We start from the raw sequence: 18,580 nt of genomic DNA, 5'->3' as shown, positions 1-18,580 counted from the left end.
GATTTTGAGGGAACAAGGCAATGGGAAAACTAACAGTCACCACCAGACCAGGAAATAGCCTAAGCTATTGAGACAATAAATCAGTGGTAAAACTCCTAGTGCTATTTCAAAAGCAATCAAGGCCTTGCATTCCTTGTCCCAGAAAATGAGCCCAAGACCCCATCTAGTTTCTATCTGCTCTTGAAGCCTGCAGAGTCCCTTTCCCTTGTCCAACAGTTACCTCTGCTTTATTCTACCGTTGAAGTTTCTACCCTCGGTGGAATACAAGCTTCATTCAGGTGAACATGCAATACATATTGCACAAATACATATGTGGATGTGCATGCATCCACAACCTTATGACCAACCATACACGGAATAATAAAACTCTCCCTTCTGAGTATTCATCTTAAATACTAAATAAAAATCTCTCTCCTGTTCAAACAGTCAAGGCTTTGGAACTTATTCCCTGTGATCTCCTTGTATGTTGTAAACAAAGATTCCTTTCTTTGACAACTCCACCTGTTTCTGTGATTCACCAAAGACTGACCTCAGTTAGTTCAGTTGCTGTAATGGCTTTCACTACTCTGATTCTACCTCTGCAAGTCTCCAAATTTAACTATTTTTTCTCCCAATTCTGCATGTTCTTGGCTTTAAACTGCAACTCTGAAGAGAAGATTTGCTTGTTTAAAAAAAAAAATCAAGAAAAGGTAGTAGTAGTTAACATTGTTACTTTGAACTTCCTGCCCTAAGGGGCTCTCCTGTTCTTTCTCTTTGACTTCCTGGACTAAAACGACAGAAATTTGGCAATACATCACTCCCCAATCCAGATTACTGCCAGAACAGTTTATACTCTTAGAAAAATATTAGTTTAAAAGATCACATAATTAAATACTTAAGCATGTAGTGTAATATAGTGGTTTACAAGAAATATATTTTGGTCATCTGAATATTTGGTTTTCAACCATGGCTACTGACTCACAGCTCCTAAAACTCTTGGGATTTCCTGTGATAAGGGTGAGAGAGGTGTGTTTTGTTCTGTTAATGAAGTGACCTTCAGACCTCACTCAAGGCAAGGGCTGTTTGCCTGAAGGACCAACCACTTGGTGAAAGCCTTCACAACTTTTTGCCTCCCCTTCCTCCCAATACAGGATTATCTGGGGAGGGAAGAGGATCTGGAGATTAGATCAGCAAATGACAATGATTTAGTCAGTCATGACTATGTCATGAAGCCTCCACAGAAAAGCTGAAAGGACTGGGTTCAGAAAGCTTTTAGTTTGTGAAATGTATGAAAAGGCAGGAAGAGTGGCAGTCTTACAGAAGGTAATAGAAGCTCTGTGCCCATTCTCCATACCTTGCCCTGTGCACTTCTTTATCTATCTATTGATTTAAATCTTCTATTATATCTTTTAATAAGCTGGCAAACATAAAGTAAGTATTTTTCTGAGTTTTGTGAGTCCCTGTAGCAAATTAAAAGAACGTAAGAAGTAGGCCACTGGGACCTCCAACCTGTAGTTGCTCAGTCACAAGCACAGGTAATAACCTGGGGCCTACAGTGAGACTGGCATCTGAGGTGGGGTTGGAGATAGTCTTGGAGGACTGATCCCTTAACTGATGAAATCTTACAGTATGTTCAGGTAGATAGTGTCAGAATTTAGTTGAATTCTTGGAGATCCTGCTGTTGTCTGAAAATTATTTGGCATTGTTGGTATGATGTCCTAAAACCCAAAAAGATATAGCTACCTCAAAATAAGAATACGGTTGACAGCTTATATATAATAAGTGAGTATTTCAGGGATTTAAAATATACCCAATAAATAATGTAAGGAAATAAGGAAAGATTTTGAAATAAAAACAAGAATAAGAACCTAGTGGTACTAATAGATTAAATATATGTAATCTAGTTGAATTAAGAATACAATGGATAGAATACGTAATGGATTCAATAGAGATAAGAAGTCACTTAAGGATATAGTCATCTGGATACCAGCAAAGCATTAAAATTATCAATATAAAAGAGGTGTAAGATGTAGGTGATGTGTGTGGAACAAAAGCTAGAGAAGAAATTAGATTTCCTTACTACTCATAGCCTGTTGACAAGTCCTTGAAGCTCCTCTGGGGACTCAGCTGCTTCCATGTGGACACATCCACTCAGGGCAAAAAGCATTCTTAGTCCACCCCCCAGGATACTGAAAATCTACTTTCACATGTAAAAATTACTTTGGAAACTTCTTTATCTCTACTCCCCACCCCTGCCCTCAAGATATACATTGGCAATCATCTCCCAAGCATATACCCACTGATACACATCAGAAGAGTCTCTTCCCTGAGTTTTTACTAAATAGTAATAAATGACCTTTCCCTAACAATAGCTAGCCCCCTCAAGGTCCTGGAAACCTTGTTTATAAAATACCTTGGAGGCTTGTGCTATCCCTAACCTCCTCCCAAATTGAAAGTATATAATCAGCCACTCTTCATGACCCTCTCTCTCTACTCCAAATAAATAAATAAATATTTTTAAATAAAATAAAATAAATGACTTTTTTTAAATGAAAGAAGAAAAAGGAAAGAAATATTTGAATATTAATGTACATCTATTTCTCAAGCATAAAATAGTCAAGACACTGGATTAAAACTTACATACAAGAAAAGAAAGAAAATATTCATAACTAGAGTTGACTCTATGAATCCCAAACTAGGGCATACATACCAAAGACACACAAAAAAAATCACAAGTGTTAGAGAGAAAAAAAATAATTCATTAATAAAGAAACAAGAATCAGACTGACAGAAATTTTTTAAATAACATCAGATATAAAAAAGAATGAAGTAATAGCTTTATTATCTTGAAAAAAAATCACAAATGGAAACATTTAGATCCTTATAAAATGTCATTGGCATAGGAAGGCATAATAAAAAAAATATTTTCAGGAATACAGATCACAGATAATTTGCCTTAATTTGTGTAGGCAGCACTTAAATACTAATATCATTTTAACAGTTAAAATATACTCTATGATCTTTGAGGTTGGGGAAAAGAGGATGACCAAGTCATCTTGAAATAATTCAGTTTTATGAAAAAAGTAAAAAGATCAAAAAAAAGACTTGTAGAAAAGAGAGATAAAACATATGCATAATAAAAATAAATAAATAAATAAACAGCTGGAGTGCCTGGGTGACTTAGTCGGTTCAAGTGTCTGCCTTCAGCTCAGGTGATGATCCCAGGGTCCTGGTATTGAGCCCTGCATCAGGCTCCCTGCTCAGTGGAGAGTCTGCTTCTCCCTCCCATTGAGAAAAAAAATTTGACTTATTTATTTGAGAGAGATAATCTTTAAATTTTACTTATTTATTTGAGAGAGAGTGAGAAAAGAAAAACATGCACACAGCAGAGGGAATAACAGAGGTACCCTAATAAATACAATCTTTTAAAAAAAATAAATAATAATAAAAATAAATAATATTTCAGATAGTATGATTTTTTTAATGTAAGACTTGGTATAAAAACAGGATGACATACTTGTCTAATTATAGCAAAGACTTTGATAAGTTTAGATGCAGTAGTACATAAAAAATTTAACTTCTTTCATTAACTGATAATTTAATTAGATTAAATTAAGAGACATCAAAATTTAGAGAATCTAATAGTCCTGATCTATTAATAAATGTAGCCATCCTAACCCCAAAACAAGAGTCTTCAGTAAGTATATAAGCATAAGTTGAACATTTACACAAACAGGCCATTATTTAGGCCAGAAGTATATGCCAATAAATTCCTAGAGTTAAATATCAGGCTATATTTTCCAAGAATAAGGCAATAAAATTAGAAAACAATGACCAAAATATTAAATTCATATAATTGGAAGTTAACTTCATACCTAAAAAGAAATAATACAGCTAATTCAGAAATTTTTAGAATTACAGTACTTTGGTAATATCAACTCTCAAAATGAGTAACGGACAGGTGGGGCTAGCAAGAGACTCGTGGGAGGATTAAATCATGGGCCCCTGTATCTCAGGTGCAGTAGAAGCAGTGGATTTGGAATTTCAGTTTTTCCACAACGTTCCACCACAAGCTGGTTAGAACTGTGCAAAAGCAGGAAGGGAAGCCCCAGTAAAGTGGACTGGGGATGCCAGAAGGGGAGGCTGGAAGGGGGCGCCTGGTGCTCAGTGCCCATTACAGACCCCACATTGCAATCCCCCACAGGAGAGACTCACCAATTTTAGGCCCCACAGGGGAAGCTGGAGGTTCATCTCCTGACTTTTTGTAGGATCTTTGCAGCTCAGCTGGTGAGAATTCTCCATCACCCTGCCTTTCTCCAAGGGACTTTTCTTCAAGCACCCTTCCCAACTTCTTCCTCCTCCATGAAATAATGTTCCTCTCCTTTGTTTCTCGCACTTGCCTGTGATGGGACCTTAGCTTGCTCAGCCCAGACTGCCATTCTCTGCTCTTCCCAATTAAACCCATGCTGCTGGTCAAATAACTGGCAGATTGAGTTTAAGGCCAATTGAACTAATAAATTCAAGAACTTGCAAGGAACAAAATCAATATGCACAAATTAGTGGCACTCCTAGGTGCTCGGAAGGAACCATCAAAAAGAGACTGCGGAGAACGATCTCATTTACACCTGCATCCAAGACAGCAAGATACCTGGGAGGCCCCTGAACCAAGAAGGTGACAGACCTGTCCTCTGACAGCCCTGCAACAATGACGACAGACAGGGAGGGGTACACACGGAGATGGGGAGGCACTGTGCTCAGGGTAGAACCCACACTGGGAAAATACCTACTCTCCCCAAAACCGTCTACAGAGTCCTCACTCTGGCTCCCGAATTTCCGGACTCGGTGCAAGCCTGGAGTGGGTGTGGACACGGGAAGGACCCCGCAGGGCTGAGGTGGGGAGAGCACAAGCACCGAAGAAGGCTGATGCTCCCTGACTGCAGACCATCTGAGGAGCCCAAGGAACCTAATCCGCGAGAACACAAACACAGATGAGGACCTAGGAGCACCCGAGCCCAGAAAGGGGGGACCCCACAGCCCCGCGCACAGCACAGCAGGAGGCCACGTCTCCTCACACAAAACGACGGAAGCCCCAGTGTCTACACAGGGCGCCCTTCCTCTGTGGGGTCCTGAGACCACGAACCCCTTGACAGTGCACTCAGGCGGCTTCTCCTCAGCTCCTCCAGCATCTGGTCCTTAGGAGGTTGGACTGCTGCCAGTGTGGGCGCGTCCTCCACAACGGGTCCGGTCAGTGTGGATGCAGAGCCACACCCTCCTCAGCTTGTCCTGTCAGGGTGGGAGGCGCCCCACATTCTCCAGAAGTCTCCACAGTGGGTCCTGAAGAGGCGGGGCTCTGGTCCCAGCTGTGGCTGTGCAGCCTTGGCTCAGGGCGGAGCTGGGGTCTGGCGCCCTCTGCAGGCGGTGCAAGGCAGTGCAGGACTGTGGGAGCTCACCCTTCAGTGGAAGGTCCTGCTCCCTCCTGGGGTCCAGCTGATGCCATTTCATTCCGGAAATTCAAGCTGCATGGAGCCCAATACCCCCCAACTTCCCCCCAAATAGCTAAGGAACAATGAATTGGAAACAATGTGGAATTACAACAGTCCTTGACCCAAACAGTGTCACTGAACATGGCCCTGATGCAGACCCACACTCTGACCTCAACTTGGTCTCAAGCCTGGACCCTACCCTAATCCAAGACCCTAACCCTAGCCCCCAACCCAAACAATGTTCACAAGAATCAAAAGGTAGAAACTGCAAATATCCATCAATGGCAAGTGCATAAGCAAAGTGTGGTGAAGCATTTGAATTTGGGTACAGGTTCAGGTTTTAGTCAGAGTTCTAGATCAGGCTTTGGGTTTAGTGTTAGGGTGAGGGTTTAGAGTGAAGGACAAGGGAACAGAGTTATAGTTTAGGGCTTTAAGTTTATGATTTAGGCTTTAAGACTCAGGGCTTATGGGATAAAGTTCAAGGTCAAATTTGGGGTTTGACTTCATGCTGAGATTTGGGTTCAGGTTTCATGACTTGGAGGTCTGGTTTAGGGTTTGGGTTCGTGGTTCAGGGCTTGGATCCAGGGCTCAGGTACAGGCTTTGGGTTCCATTCCAGGTTTGGGATTCAGGGTTCTAGTTTGGGCTTTAAGGTCAGCTTAGGTTTCAGCGTTGGTAGGGTTTAAGGTTAGGTTTAGGGATGACACATTTTCTTCAGTTGTCATCATGGACAAAATAATTCTATCTGAAGTTTCTAAGTCAGAAATGTATTTCATCTGGGGGCGCCTGGGTGGCTCCGTGTGTTAAGCCTCTGCCTTGGGCTCAGGTCATGATCTCAGGGTCCTGGGATCGAGCCCTTCATCAGGCTCTCTGCTTGACGGGGAGCCTGCTTCCCCATCTTTCTCTCTGCCTGCCTCTCTGCCTACTTGTGATCTCTGTCTGTCAAATAAATAGAATTAGTAAAAGCTATTATATGATCTTTTACAAACCATTTCCTATCTTTGCATTCTCATGTGCCAAGACAGACAAGGATTATTTAAAACCCTGAAGAGAGTGCTCTTGCTTTTAAATTGCCTGTAACCTTCGTGTAATAGATTTATGATTGATGATAGATTTAGTTAAAATATAACTATTTAAAATATTTACTCTCAGTAAACGATTTCAACCTATGCTCATTTAAGTAACTTGGTGCATAATCCCTTTTCTATTAAACCATAGTGCAAGGACCAATGCCGCGTTTCTGAGAGAACCCCAAGCTATTTTTCTAGAATGGCTGTATGCTATATATGGCGTCCTGTTTTCACTCCCTTTGTGGAGCACCTACCCTGGAGGTCATGTAATAACCAATGACCAAAAAAACAAACAAGAAACCCAAACATCCAGGTCGAAGTGCCATCCCTGCCTGGAGTGGAGGAGACTGCTCAGACAGATCCCAGGCAGGCATCTCAGCCCAGGCCTGTGCTGGGGAAGCTGGTTCCTGGCTTTGGGCGCAATCTGGAAGCCAGCAAACTGACCCAAGAGTGCAGCTGGCGTTTAGGACTGATGATCTTTTCGCAGCCAGGCTGCGCGTGGACACCCGCTCAGGGAGCCAGGCTAGGAGGCTGCCCAGGGCAGGCGCTGGCAATGCAGCAGCATGCCAGGGCTTAGCCCCGCACCCCAGCATGGGCTCCGGCCTCAGAAGTGAGGGGGCGGGGCCAGCGCAGAGAAGGGTCTTTGCTAATTTCCAAAGCTGGAAGTGAGCTCTCAGAGGACTCAGGAGGGAGGGGGGCGGGGGCGGCCGGGAGAGGGGCTTTGCTAATTGCCCAGGCGGGAAGGAGGGGCGCGCAGCGCCAGTGTGCTGTGCTGCAGCCCATTTGGGACTGCAGGACCCACCATACTCGCTGCCCCTGCACTCCCATGCTCCAGCCTAGCCCCTGAGGCCGCGGTGTCCTGTTCCCGTTCCCGCCGCCTGCTGCCCCTCCCCGCCCCATGGCTTCTCTGGAGGACCCTCTGCTCACAGGTAAAGTGACACCACGACACGCCCTCACCTGAAGCAGAAAACGCAGTCCAGGAGCTGGGCGCAGCCTCCCGCCAACCCCAGGGCACCAGGACCACCCCAGACGCTGCGCCACACCCTGTCCGCAGGGGGTCAGGCCGGGACAGCGCCACAGGAGGTACCCCCCCCCCGCCAGCGGGCAGGCTAGCCCCCATAGTTCTGCACCCCCACGCGCTTTTCAGAGCCTCCTGCCATTCCCAGGGCACCCAGAACCCAGAGAGTGAGGCCTTGGGTGTTCTCTAGTGACAGATTCAAGGCAATTTTTCGACTTTGGGACTGAGAGTTAACATAGTTTTCATTTGTGATTATTATTTTTGTGTGGGGGCCGTCGCTTTTCTTTTGACCTATGCTTGTTTTCACTCCCGGTTCTGAAGAAGCCCCTAAATCCTAACCCTTTGAGGACTCCGAAAGCTCTCAGAGCAGCAGTGCTGGGGGACAGTGTGGACACATGGTTTGGTTTCTCCTCTGGCCTGCTTCTGTGGCAGCCCCGCTCTGTCCTCCTCAGACTTCAGAGCAATATCTGAACAAGTGGAGAAGCAACCAGGGGGTCAGGAAGGTGGCCACCGAAGAGTGACTTCTCTGGAGGGTGGCTGAGCTAGCAAGTGAGCATGTTAGTCCAGCTCTGCCTGCATTCAGTATGGAGCTGAACAGGGGCCAGGGAAGGGGAGGAGGAGCAGAGAGCAGGGACAAAGGGACCAAAGAGGAGATTCAGATGAAGGGAAGTAATGGGGAGGAAAGAGAAGAAACTCTAGAAGACAGGTATGTAGAAAGGAAAAGGGATGAAGTGGGCATTGGGAAAGGGCACCACCAGGGAAGGAGAGAGGGGAAGAAAAGAGGGAGGAAAGAGGAAAGGGGAAAGGGAGAAGGGAGGAGTCAGCATGCCAGGGCTCCCCCTGCATCTGAAGAAGAGGTGGCTGGTCCCGCTTGTCAAACAGGGTGCTCACTCTTTGGCCCCAGTTTCTGCTCCCAGTGCTACTGGGCTTTGCAAGGAAGGCAGGCTGTCCCTTGGGACCTACTGGAGCCCACTGGAGCCCACAGGAGGGTGGGAGAGGTAAGATGCCACCAGGTCCTGTCCTGAGCTGCTCCCAGCCACCAGCCTCACCACATGGTGCAAGAGGGACCCCAGAACAAAGGACGGACACAGGCCAGCATGTCTGCTGGTGGCCCTGGGCACTTAGCTCATCGCAGTGAACCACACGGCCTCCTCAACCCACGCTTTCAAAGCCTCCTTCTTCGCTTCTGGCTTTCATGTCTGTAGGAACATGAGCCAGATCTAACTCATCTCCGACAGACAATTCTGACTCACCCCGTGTCAGATTTTTATGAGTGGCTGTGATAGAGTAAGATAACAATGCTCCAACAAACGGACTGTTTCCTCCCACTTGACCTCAACAGTCTTATACATTTTCTTAGCGAAAACATCTTGTCTCCTTCCATTAAGCTCATAACGTGGTCTAATAGTATACATGCGCCTTCCTTAGATGCGAAGCGATACAGAGGTCCCTTTTTTTTTTTAATTTTACAAGGTAAAGTCAGTGAACATATCCAAATTGACGAATACGTCTCTAAAATGTCAATCCAGGCAAAGCTTTTTCTGCCTACAGTTTCGAGCCTACGTGGTGACATTTTTAAAATGCTTTCAGTCCCTCAGTGAGGCTCTTAGAAGCTAGCCAGGGCTTACTACGTGCCAGGCACTGTGTCAGGTGTTGGAGCTAAAGGGAAGGAGAGCTTGGAGGCTGGCTGGGGAGGGACATCCATGACACAAGCACAGCTAGAAACGGAGGCCAGTGCTAGAAAAGAGAGAGCAGGCTGCATGGAGAGTGTGTACCATGGGGCTTGTGAGCTCACGAATAAGTGGGAGTAACTGGAGTGGGGAGATGGGGGAGAGAAGAGGGTCTTCCCATCAATGGGAATCACCTGTGCTTGGAGGCAGGTGCCATGAGAGGTCTCCACAGGAAGAAGGAGGCAGTGTGGTTGAAGGGCAGAGAGATGGGGCAGAACAGGCATCAGTCAGTTGGAGGGGTATGAATAGACTGATGGGAGGATTATGGGTGCCTTTGGAGGACTGAGAATTTGTTAGAAGATCAGTGCAGATTTCTATGGAGACAAATGCCAGGAACTGATAGGTCTTTGAAAGGTCACTCTGGCTGCCTTTTGGCAAAGGGGTTGGTAAAAGGCACTTGCAGGTGTGAACACACCAGGTGGGTGAGTGCAGGAAATCGGGTGAGGGAGCATGGGAACTTGGTCCGGGGGTATATAAGGGAGAATAGCCTTTAAGGAGTTCCACAAATTGGCACCAGCTGTGGCTTCATTACAGAGCTGGAAGGGGGAGGTGGGTGTGTCCTGGAGGTTACAGAAATTACATGAGAAAGGGAAGTCTTTTTAGATCTCTTTTTCAACTAGAGGAACTCTCACCTTATTGATAGAATTCCAGAGTGGGAACCAATGATATGAGGACATCTTTGAAATGTCTGAATATGTTCTTCGACATCTTTGCAAGTGACGAGGAGACCTTGACCTTAGGAGGCCTTGGCCCTCTTTGTAGCCAGAAAGATTTCACCTACAGATTTGGGTTCTCCCTTTTAAAGTCAAGGAGTCAGTCCTTCCAAAGGACACCTCCTATCATTTTACCCTCTCATCATACCTCACGTGCTGGCATCTCCAAGACCCTCTGTTCCAGGTTGAGAGTATCCACTTTGGCCGGGCTGGTCTTGCCAAGAACACCACCACAGGAAATCTAGAGCCTATAGTGCTATTAATAACATCATCTAAGACTGTGTTTGCTGCCCTCTTGGCCTCTTCCCACCATGACTCACTGAAGCTTTTAACACATTGTATCCATTAAGCTATAGTTCCCAAAGCTCATCTTCTCTAGTGCCATTAATTTTTAGGGGACCAGGCAAACCTTAAACTTGTCCCCCGAATTGGATCCCTGTTCCCCCACAATCTATTTGAAAGCCTTTCACCATGATTCTTGAATGAGATCTGAGACCACTGCTGGTACCTAACACTTCTTGGCACCTTGTCTGTTAGGTTCTTGGAAGAGGAGATGGCTATGGAGGTTAGTGGGAATGGGAGTGGGAGGATTTCTCCCTTCACTTCCCTTTTTGTGTTTTCAAATAATGGGTTTTGAGGGGGCGGGAAAGTTGAACCAGACCATTTATTTTCCATCTCCCATCGATAAAATGTTTACCACTCCACACTGGAAGAATTTATATCTTTCCTTTGAATCTCCAGGAAAATCTCCCAAACCCAGACCACCACCATGTGGATTCAGCCATCTTCTGATTCACCTCCAGATTGTCTCCCCCTAACTGCTCAAGCCAGTGGTTAAGGGCGAAATGTTCAATGCCCAAGCAATTAAGTGGGGAACACGTTTATCTAAGCAATTGCATGCAGCTCTCTATCTGCTTACAGGGGGTCTCTACCAAGCCTTTCCAACCTCAGCAAAACATGAGAAAGCCCCAGCAATCTGGGGTATATATCATTCATTCATTCCTGTGTTCAACACTCAAGGCGGATCCCCACCAAGACAGTGGGAGAGCAAGGACTGGAGAAATCCTGGAAGCTGAAGTCTGAGGAGGATTTCAAATTCAAGTCAGAGATGAAAGAAACATCTGGACTTGGTCCTCAGGTACATGCAGTATTCTGAACTGAGGCTAGAACCAGAGACCATTCTAATGAAAGGCCTCTACAGGTGGGCCCCAACTCAGTTTCGTGTATATTCATTCATGAAATAGCTCTTTGGGTCAACATGCAGAAGAAAACCATTTCAGAAAACTGACAATGAGGAGAGTAAAGGGAAGCCAGAAGGCTTGTGAATGGGGAGAGAGGAGGACCCAGGGCAGGAAACCAAGAATCCCTCCCTGCCCTCCTTGCTGCCAGGGAGGTCTGAGGGACTAGTTTCCACCTGGGATCCCAAGTCCAGAACAAAAGCAGCGGGGCCACGGCGGGGGAGGGAAGGGGGTCCTCAGCACGGGCGCATGGGGCTGCGGAAAGATGGGGGCTAGCGTGCCTGCTGGCGGGGGGCACCTCGCAAGGCGCTGTCCCCAGCCCGACCCCATGAGGACCCGGGTTTGGCGCAGCGTCCGTGGTGGTCCCGGTGCCCTGGGGTTCGTGGGAGGCTGGGCCTCCACAACCCCCCTCTTCGCCCCCAGGTCGGGTCCGCGCTTTCTGCTCCAGGTGAGGGCGCGGCGCGGTGTCACTTTACCCCTGTGCAGAGGGTGGTCCGGAGAAGCCTTGGGGCGGGGAGGGGCAGCAGGCAGCAGGAGCGGGACAGCGGAGCCTCACATGGGAGCGTAAGGGCGGCGAGTCCGGTGGGTCCTGCAGTCCCGACTGAGCCGCAGCACAGCATCGCGCGCTGCCCGCCCCTCCTCCGCCAGCCCCTCCACCTCCTCCCAGACTCTCAGCCACATCCTCTGTGAGCTCACTTCCAGCTTAGGCAATTAGGAAAGCGCCTTCTCCCCGCCGCCCTCCACCCGCCCCCGCCCCCCTCCCTCCTGAGTCCTCCGCGAGCTCCCTTTTCGCTTTGGCAATTAGCAAAGCCCCTTCTCTGCCCCGCCCCCGCCCCCTCCCTCCTGAGGCCCCGCCCTGGCTGGGGCGCGGGGGAAGCCCCGGGGGCTACAAGCTTGACCAGCGCTGGCGCTGGGCAGCCTCCTAGCCTGGCTCCTTGAGCGGGTGTCCACCCGCGGCCTGGCTGCAAAAAGATCATCAGTCCTGTTAACCCTGGCTGCACTCTCCCGTCAGTTTGCTGGCTTCCAGATTGCGCCCAAAGCCATGAACCAGCTTCGCCAGCACAGGCCTGGGCTGAGATGCCTGCCCAGGATCTGTTTGAGCAGTCTACTCATCTCCAGGCAGGGATGGCACTTCCACATGGATGTTTGGGTTTTTTTATTGTTTTTTGGTCATTGGTTATTATTACATGACCTCCAGGGTAGGTGCTCCACAAAGGGAGTGAAAACAGGATGCATGATATACCCCTCACCTCCCATGCTGTCTTTCTCTTAAATAATAAGCACTGCTGAACTATCTTAGATTCTGTACCTTCTCTCCAGCCATGAACCTATCACTGTCTTTAACTCTTGAAAACTTCATTAGACAAATTAATGTGGTGAAGGAAGCAATATGAGAAAGCCTATTAATCTGATGAGCATGGAACTGAACAAACCCTATAGATACTTTCCCTTTGATTTCTAGCCTATCAATACCTACAGTGAGTCACATACACTCAAGATTATTGTTTTTATTGTATACTTCATATATTCATTGATTTTGGACTCGTTATCATTTCGTTGAAGTGTTAAACTATGGTAATAAACAAACTTTTAGGGGCGCCTGGGTGGCTCAGTGGGTTAAGCCGCTGCCTTCGGCTCAGGTCATGATCTCAGGGTCCTGGATCGAGCCCCGCATCAGGCTCTCTGCTCAGCAGGGGGCCTGCTTCCTCCTCTCTCTCTGCTGCCTCTCTGCCTACTTGTGATCTCTCTCTGTCAAATAAATAAATAAAATATTTAAAAAAAAAAAAAAAAAATAAACAAACTTTTAATTAACTTTTCCTCCTATGATACAAATATAACTTGCACTTGAGCTTTAGCTAATTTTATGTTCTAAAATTGCCAAAACAAAATGATCAAGGTTTCTAGATTATTTACTGTATTTTCTACTATATAATATTGTTCTATCTGTATATCTTCTGTATAAAGAAAATGAATGCTTGGGGCTCTTGGGTGGCTCAGTGTGTTAAAGCCTCTGCCTTCTGCTCAGGTCATGATCCCAGAGTCCTGGGATAGAGCCCCACATCAGGCTCTCTGCTCAGCAGGGACCCTGCTTCCCTTCCTTTCTCTCTGCCTGCCTCTCTGTCTACTTGTGATCTCTGTCTGTCAAATAAATAAATAAAATCTTTAAAAAAAGAAAATGAATGCTTGATAACTAAATGAATGCTTTACTGAACAAATTAAATATGGCAATGGCATTTTATTTTATCATGCTTCACATATTAAACTATAATATTATATCACTAGTCTACAAATAATCTACTCGCATAGTCATTTGGAAGCTTTTAGCAAAAGAATTCTTCCTCCTGATTGTAGTATAAAAGCCACAGAAATATACAGAAGACTCCTAGGATAGAAAGTTAAATCCAGTTATCCGTGATGCCTTGAGTAGGACCTGACCTATGTATGTCCTGGGATGCACTAGTAACTGTTACATGTGATAGGATTATATTTAATATATACAGTTTCATTTACTTCACAAAGGACATATAAATTTGAGAAAAAAATATTTGATGAATCTATAAAGTCTATATCTATTTGTAACTAATGTGGTAGAATTAAGATGTTAATTTGAAAAAAAATTCATTGAACACATACACATATTCAATTGTTTTTATATATATAAACAGCATTATTTATTTATGTAAATAAATGCATTGTCAGTAAAATCCATTTACTTATCAATCATAAGGGTAATTTTAAGTACTAAGAATAAGAAATATGTGAAAAGATAAGTGTTCAAGAGTGCAGTTTGTGGTAATTAATACAATATGATAGGCTCATAAAAATGATATATTACTTGAACTTAAAAGCTTCTATAATTAAGCGATGACCACTTGAAATTTGTAATTAGTCTTGCTGCAGTTTTTCCTTGCACTTATTGCCCTTCCCCAGAAGTTCATTAAGAATTTCTGTGAATGTCCTTATGTTTAATCTCATTCATAGATTCCACTGCTGCTCACAAAACAAAGCCAAAAAGAGAGGTAACTCTATGTGGCACTCCATCCACAAGCAATACATTCATAAATAATTAAAAAGCTCTCTACTTCATTTGTTACCCATTCAGCTGATAATTTAAATGAGTAACTGAGGCCATTTTATCAGCACTTTTAATAGAATGCGACTCAGAAACTTCACAGTGTTATTTAAGAAGAAATGCTCACGTGTTAAGGTTTTTATTTTTTTAAATCAACAAAATAATTTTCAAATATTAAAAGCAAATGTCTCCTTTTCCTCCAAGTTTCCTTGCTATGTCAAAGTTACAAATAAATACATTAAAATCGTATTTTGAGTAGTAGATAAAAACAAAAGTTTTGAAACTGTGGGTTCAGTGTCTGGGTTAACTTGTATAAATATCTGAACTCAATGTATTTAGACTTTATTAGATTTTTTTTAGACTATTTAAAAATACATGCTGAGATAATGACAACATTATTTTATTCATTTTAATAAATAAATTATTTTATTTAATTATGTTTAGATATTTATTTATTAAATTAATGATTTAATATTTAATAATCTAAATTTGAAATATTTTAAATTCTAAAAATATTTATTTAATTAAATTGATATATTTAATATAAATATTTAATAAATTATTTAATCATTATTATAATTATGCAATACATTATGTATTGTGTAATAATTGCATTTTAATAAATAAATAAATGTATTATTTACATTATTTTATTTTATTTTATTTTATTTTATTTACTTGACAAAGAGAGGGAGAACGCAAGCAAAGGGAGCTGCAGGCAGAAGGAGAGGGAGAAGTAGGCTCCCAGCTGAGTAGAAAGTTCAACCTGGGGTTCCATCCCACGACCCTGGGATCACCACCTGAGTCGAAGGCAGATGCTTAAGTGACTGAGCCATCCAGATGCCCAAGGCTTTGTATTCTTCGCTTCTAAATATTGATGCTCCTTCATCTCTGGAGTTAGTAAATTGATGTTGAGAATTCATATCAAAGAATTGATAGTAGCTGTTAAACAGAAACATGTAATTTAGGGGAAAAAAAAGAACAGAAGGAAGAGAAACGCCAAAAGTCAAAAGCACATTAATATAAAATTTATTTATTTATTTATTTATTTATTTTTAAATTTTTTTTATTTTATTTTATTTATTTGACAGAGAGAGATTACAAGTAGGCAGAGAGGCAGGCAGAGAGAGAGAGAGGAGGAAGCAGGCTCCCTGCTGAGCAGAGAGCCCGATGCGGGACTCGATCCCAGGACCCTGAGATCATGACCTGAGAGAAGGCAGCGGCTTAACCCACTGAGCCACCCAGGCGCCCTAAAATTTAATTAGATAAAAAAGCTGATATTCCTGAAGGGGGCTAATAAAAGAGCTGCAAAGAGCTGATAGGATTAGGAAAATTGTCCACTCCTGGTCATTTCATAATTTTAAACTATTCCTTATTAATAAATATACTTAGTTCCAGAAACACAAGCACATAAGAACATTTCCACCAAGTTTCCTCTAACAGCATTTACAAATTAGACGTTCAAACAATGCAGTTCATTACATATTGCATCTGTATCTTAAAGTTTAAACACATTCTGTGACACATTTTCCAACAATTAAAATTAAAAAATATATATATACATATATATCTATGTATATATATATATACCTTATCCCTAAATGGAAAAAATATATATAGAGAGAGAGAAACCTTATCCCTAAATGAAACCTTTCTTTGTTTATTAGATTAAATAGGTAAATTAGCAACAACAACAAAGAGCTAATATTATAGAGGTAGGAACAATTTACCTTTTCATTCATTGCTATTTTCTAAAAATTCCTATTTTATTTTTTTCTCAAGTCTGTCATAATAATTTTCTAAATCTCCTGCCTTATTCAATTTTTTTCTTTTAGTGGAAATCTCTATTTCATATTTATTTTCTCTTCCTCCACTCTTTGCTCTAATAATTCAATGTATTATTAGATTTTCTGTTTTTCTCTTTATCCAGATATATCTTTTCTTTCTTTTTTTCTTTTTTAAATAATTTGATTTGCTGGCATTTTACATCAGTACATGCTTTCTTATGGATGTTAGAAATGTCTGTGGAACTACTAGAAGAATAAACTTTTTTACCTTTAAGAAGTTTACAGTCTAGAGTGCCTGGGTGGCTCAGTTGGTTAAGTGTCTTCCTTCAGCTTAGGTCATGATGCCAGGGTACTAGGATCCAGTCCTGCATCAGCTGCCTGCTCAGCAAGGAGTCTGGTTCTTCCTCTCCCTCTGCCCCTCCCTCTCTCTCTCTAATAAATAAATAAAATCTTTAAAAAAAAGACTTACTGAAATCTGAGACTGAATTACTAAATTCAGTCTTAATAGAAGACAGCTAAACAAAGCAATAATCACAACTGGAAAATTTAGCTAGATCATGGTTTAACATTTTTGGTTGACACAGGACCTCTTTCAGTAACAACTTTCCCTAAATATCAATTTCTTTTTAAGGCAAAAAATTTTGACAAGAAATCCAGATCCTTCTGATCATTTTCATATCAATTTAAGGTGACATCCTCAGAGTATATAATCAAATATGTAATTATTCTATCTGTTGCCTTGTATATTGCCTGTATCTTTTTCAGACTCAAAGTTCCATTGAGGTAGAGTTTTTTTGTTTTTTTTAAGCAGAGATTTTTAAAGTGTTTGATATATACAAGATGCTTAATAAGTGTTTACAAAGCCTATGTATTACAGAAGCCTTAAACAGGCTTTAAAATAATGTAGGTGATATTAGTGGTCATATCAAACAATTTTTAGGTTTCAGTCATGTAAATAACTACATTTCTCAGAGACAGAGAAACATACAAATGGTCTGGGTCCAGTAGGATAATGCTAGCATGTGTTGTAAATTCTTTTATATGACCTTATTCTTGCAAGAATTGGTTATGTGGCAGAAAAAAAGGTATCACTATCTTATACTTTATTATTTAAAGAGATTTATGGAAGTCTTAATTTCTTACACTACCCCTTTGTTTCAGTGGACCCAATTTCCGTGGTAATGGTGAGAGGAAAGTAGGCAATTTAGGCAGCAGCAAAAATCTCCTACAAGGCACTATAAAATAAGGCTTGTTCTAGATCATGGGTCTGTCCAAAGGGGAATGTTAAGGGGTAGAATGGATGATGGATGCATTGTGGACTTATAACTTTAAGATTAATACTGTTATGCCCCAATAATGGGTCTATGATTAAAGGAGCGAGACTGATGTAAAGCAAAGGTCAAGCAAAGCTTTATTTCATGCCAAGCATCAAGAATCTAACCGAACGTTCGGGGCCACACCTCTTATGAGAGAAGGCAACCCTTTGCTGTTTCACAGTCTAGCTTTTAAGGGCAAAGGCCATGCAGTCAGGCCTGGCCACGCACAGGTGACCAATGAGATTTTAACACACACAGGAAACTGCACAGTGAGGCTAGATGACCAATTGAGGTTCAATTTACCCTAGTATAGACATTTGACCCAGCCTATTACACCTTGATTAGGATTGGTGCAAAAAAGGTTCCCAAAGGGCGGAGGAGTGGGGCATACTCCTTAGTATCTAGGGAGACAATATGCAAACACCGCCCCCCTCCCGCTGATTGATGTCTCCACCTGGCCTGACCCACCCTTGTATATGGGCTTTGTTACCTGGAGCTGATTTCCAGGACTTGTTTTTAAGTGAATCCCCTGGGGGAAGGGGAACAAGGACAGTTTAAGGGTTAACCTCAATGAAAGCCTCTTGCTAAAATATAAAAATATAAAATAGGTCCTTACATTACAACAACTCAGTAGGGAAAGTCCCAGTGTGGTGATAAAAGAAGTGAGGTAACTTGCATTGCACATTTTTTTTTAAAACGTGTAAGTTGTATTTTTCCGTGCCATTACATCATACTTTATCTTCATCTCTGTCTACTAGTTTAAAACTAGTTAAACAAACTCAACAATTTTTTAAAAAATATTTTATTTATTTATTTAAGAGCAAAAGCCAGAGAGAGAGAGAGAGAGAGCATGAGCAATATGGGGCTCGATGCCAGGACTCTTGAGATCCTGATCTGAGCCAAAGGCAGACACTTAACTGACTAAGCAAATGAGACTCCCACAAACTCAACAATTTTATAAAATTTTTATTTGTTGGGGTGCCTGGCTGGAACAGTCAGTAAAATATGTAAATCTTGATCGTGGGGTTGTACGTTTGAAATCCACCTTGGGTGTAGAGGTTTTATTTAAAAATAAAATCTTTAAAAATTTTTTTTCATTTTTTTATTTAAGCCATTGTATGGCAGTGTTGATTACTATATTGTACACCTGAAAGTAATATTAACCTTATTTTAAC

General features: G+C 42.7%; 1 protein-coding gene across 1 annotated transcript in view; it reads right to left on the bottom strand.

The window, feature by feature from the left end:
- Window positions 1-227: 227 nt before the first annotated feature.
- Window positions 228-18,580, bottom strand: part of LOC309857019 (uncharacterized protein) — a gene marked incomplete at both ends in the record, with an annotated part of 169,554 nt that continues 151,201 nt past the window's right edge. The window contains one exon of the mRNA XM_082749923.1: window positions 228-247. Within this exon, the coding sequence (XP_082606049.1) occupies window positions 228-247 (20 nt within the window). The remainder of the gene's footprint in view (window positions 248-18,580) is intronic.

This window comes from Mustela nivalis (genome assembly GCF_964662115.1).
Source record: "Mustela nivalis genome assembly, contig: HAP1_SCAFFOLD_207, whole genome shotgun sequence".
Lineage (NCBI taxonomy): Eukaryota > Metazoa > Chordata > Mammalia > Carnivora > Mustelidae > Mustela > Mustela nivalis.
Note: the sequence above shows the minus strand (reverse complement) of the source record. Positions and strands in the feature narration are given on the sequence as shown.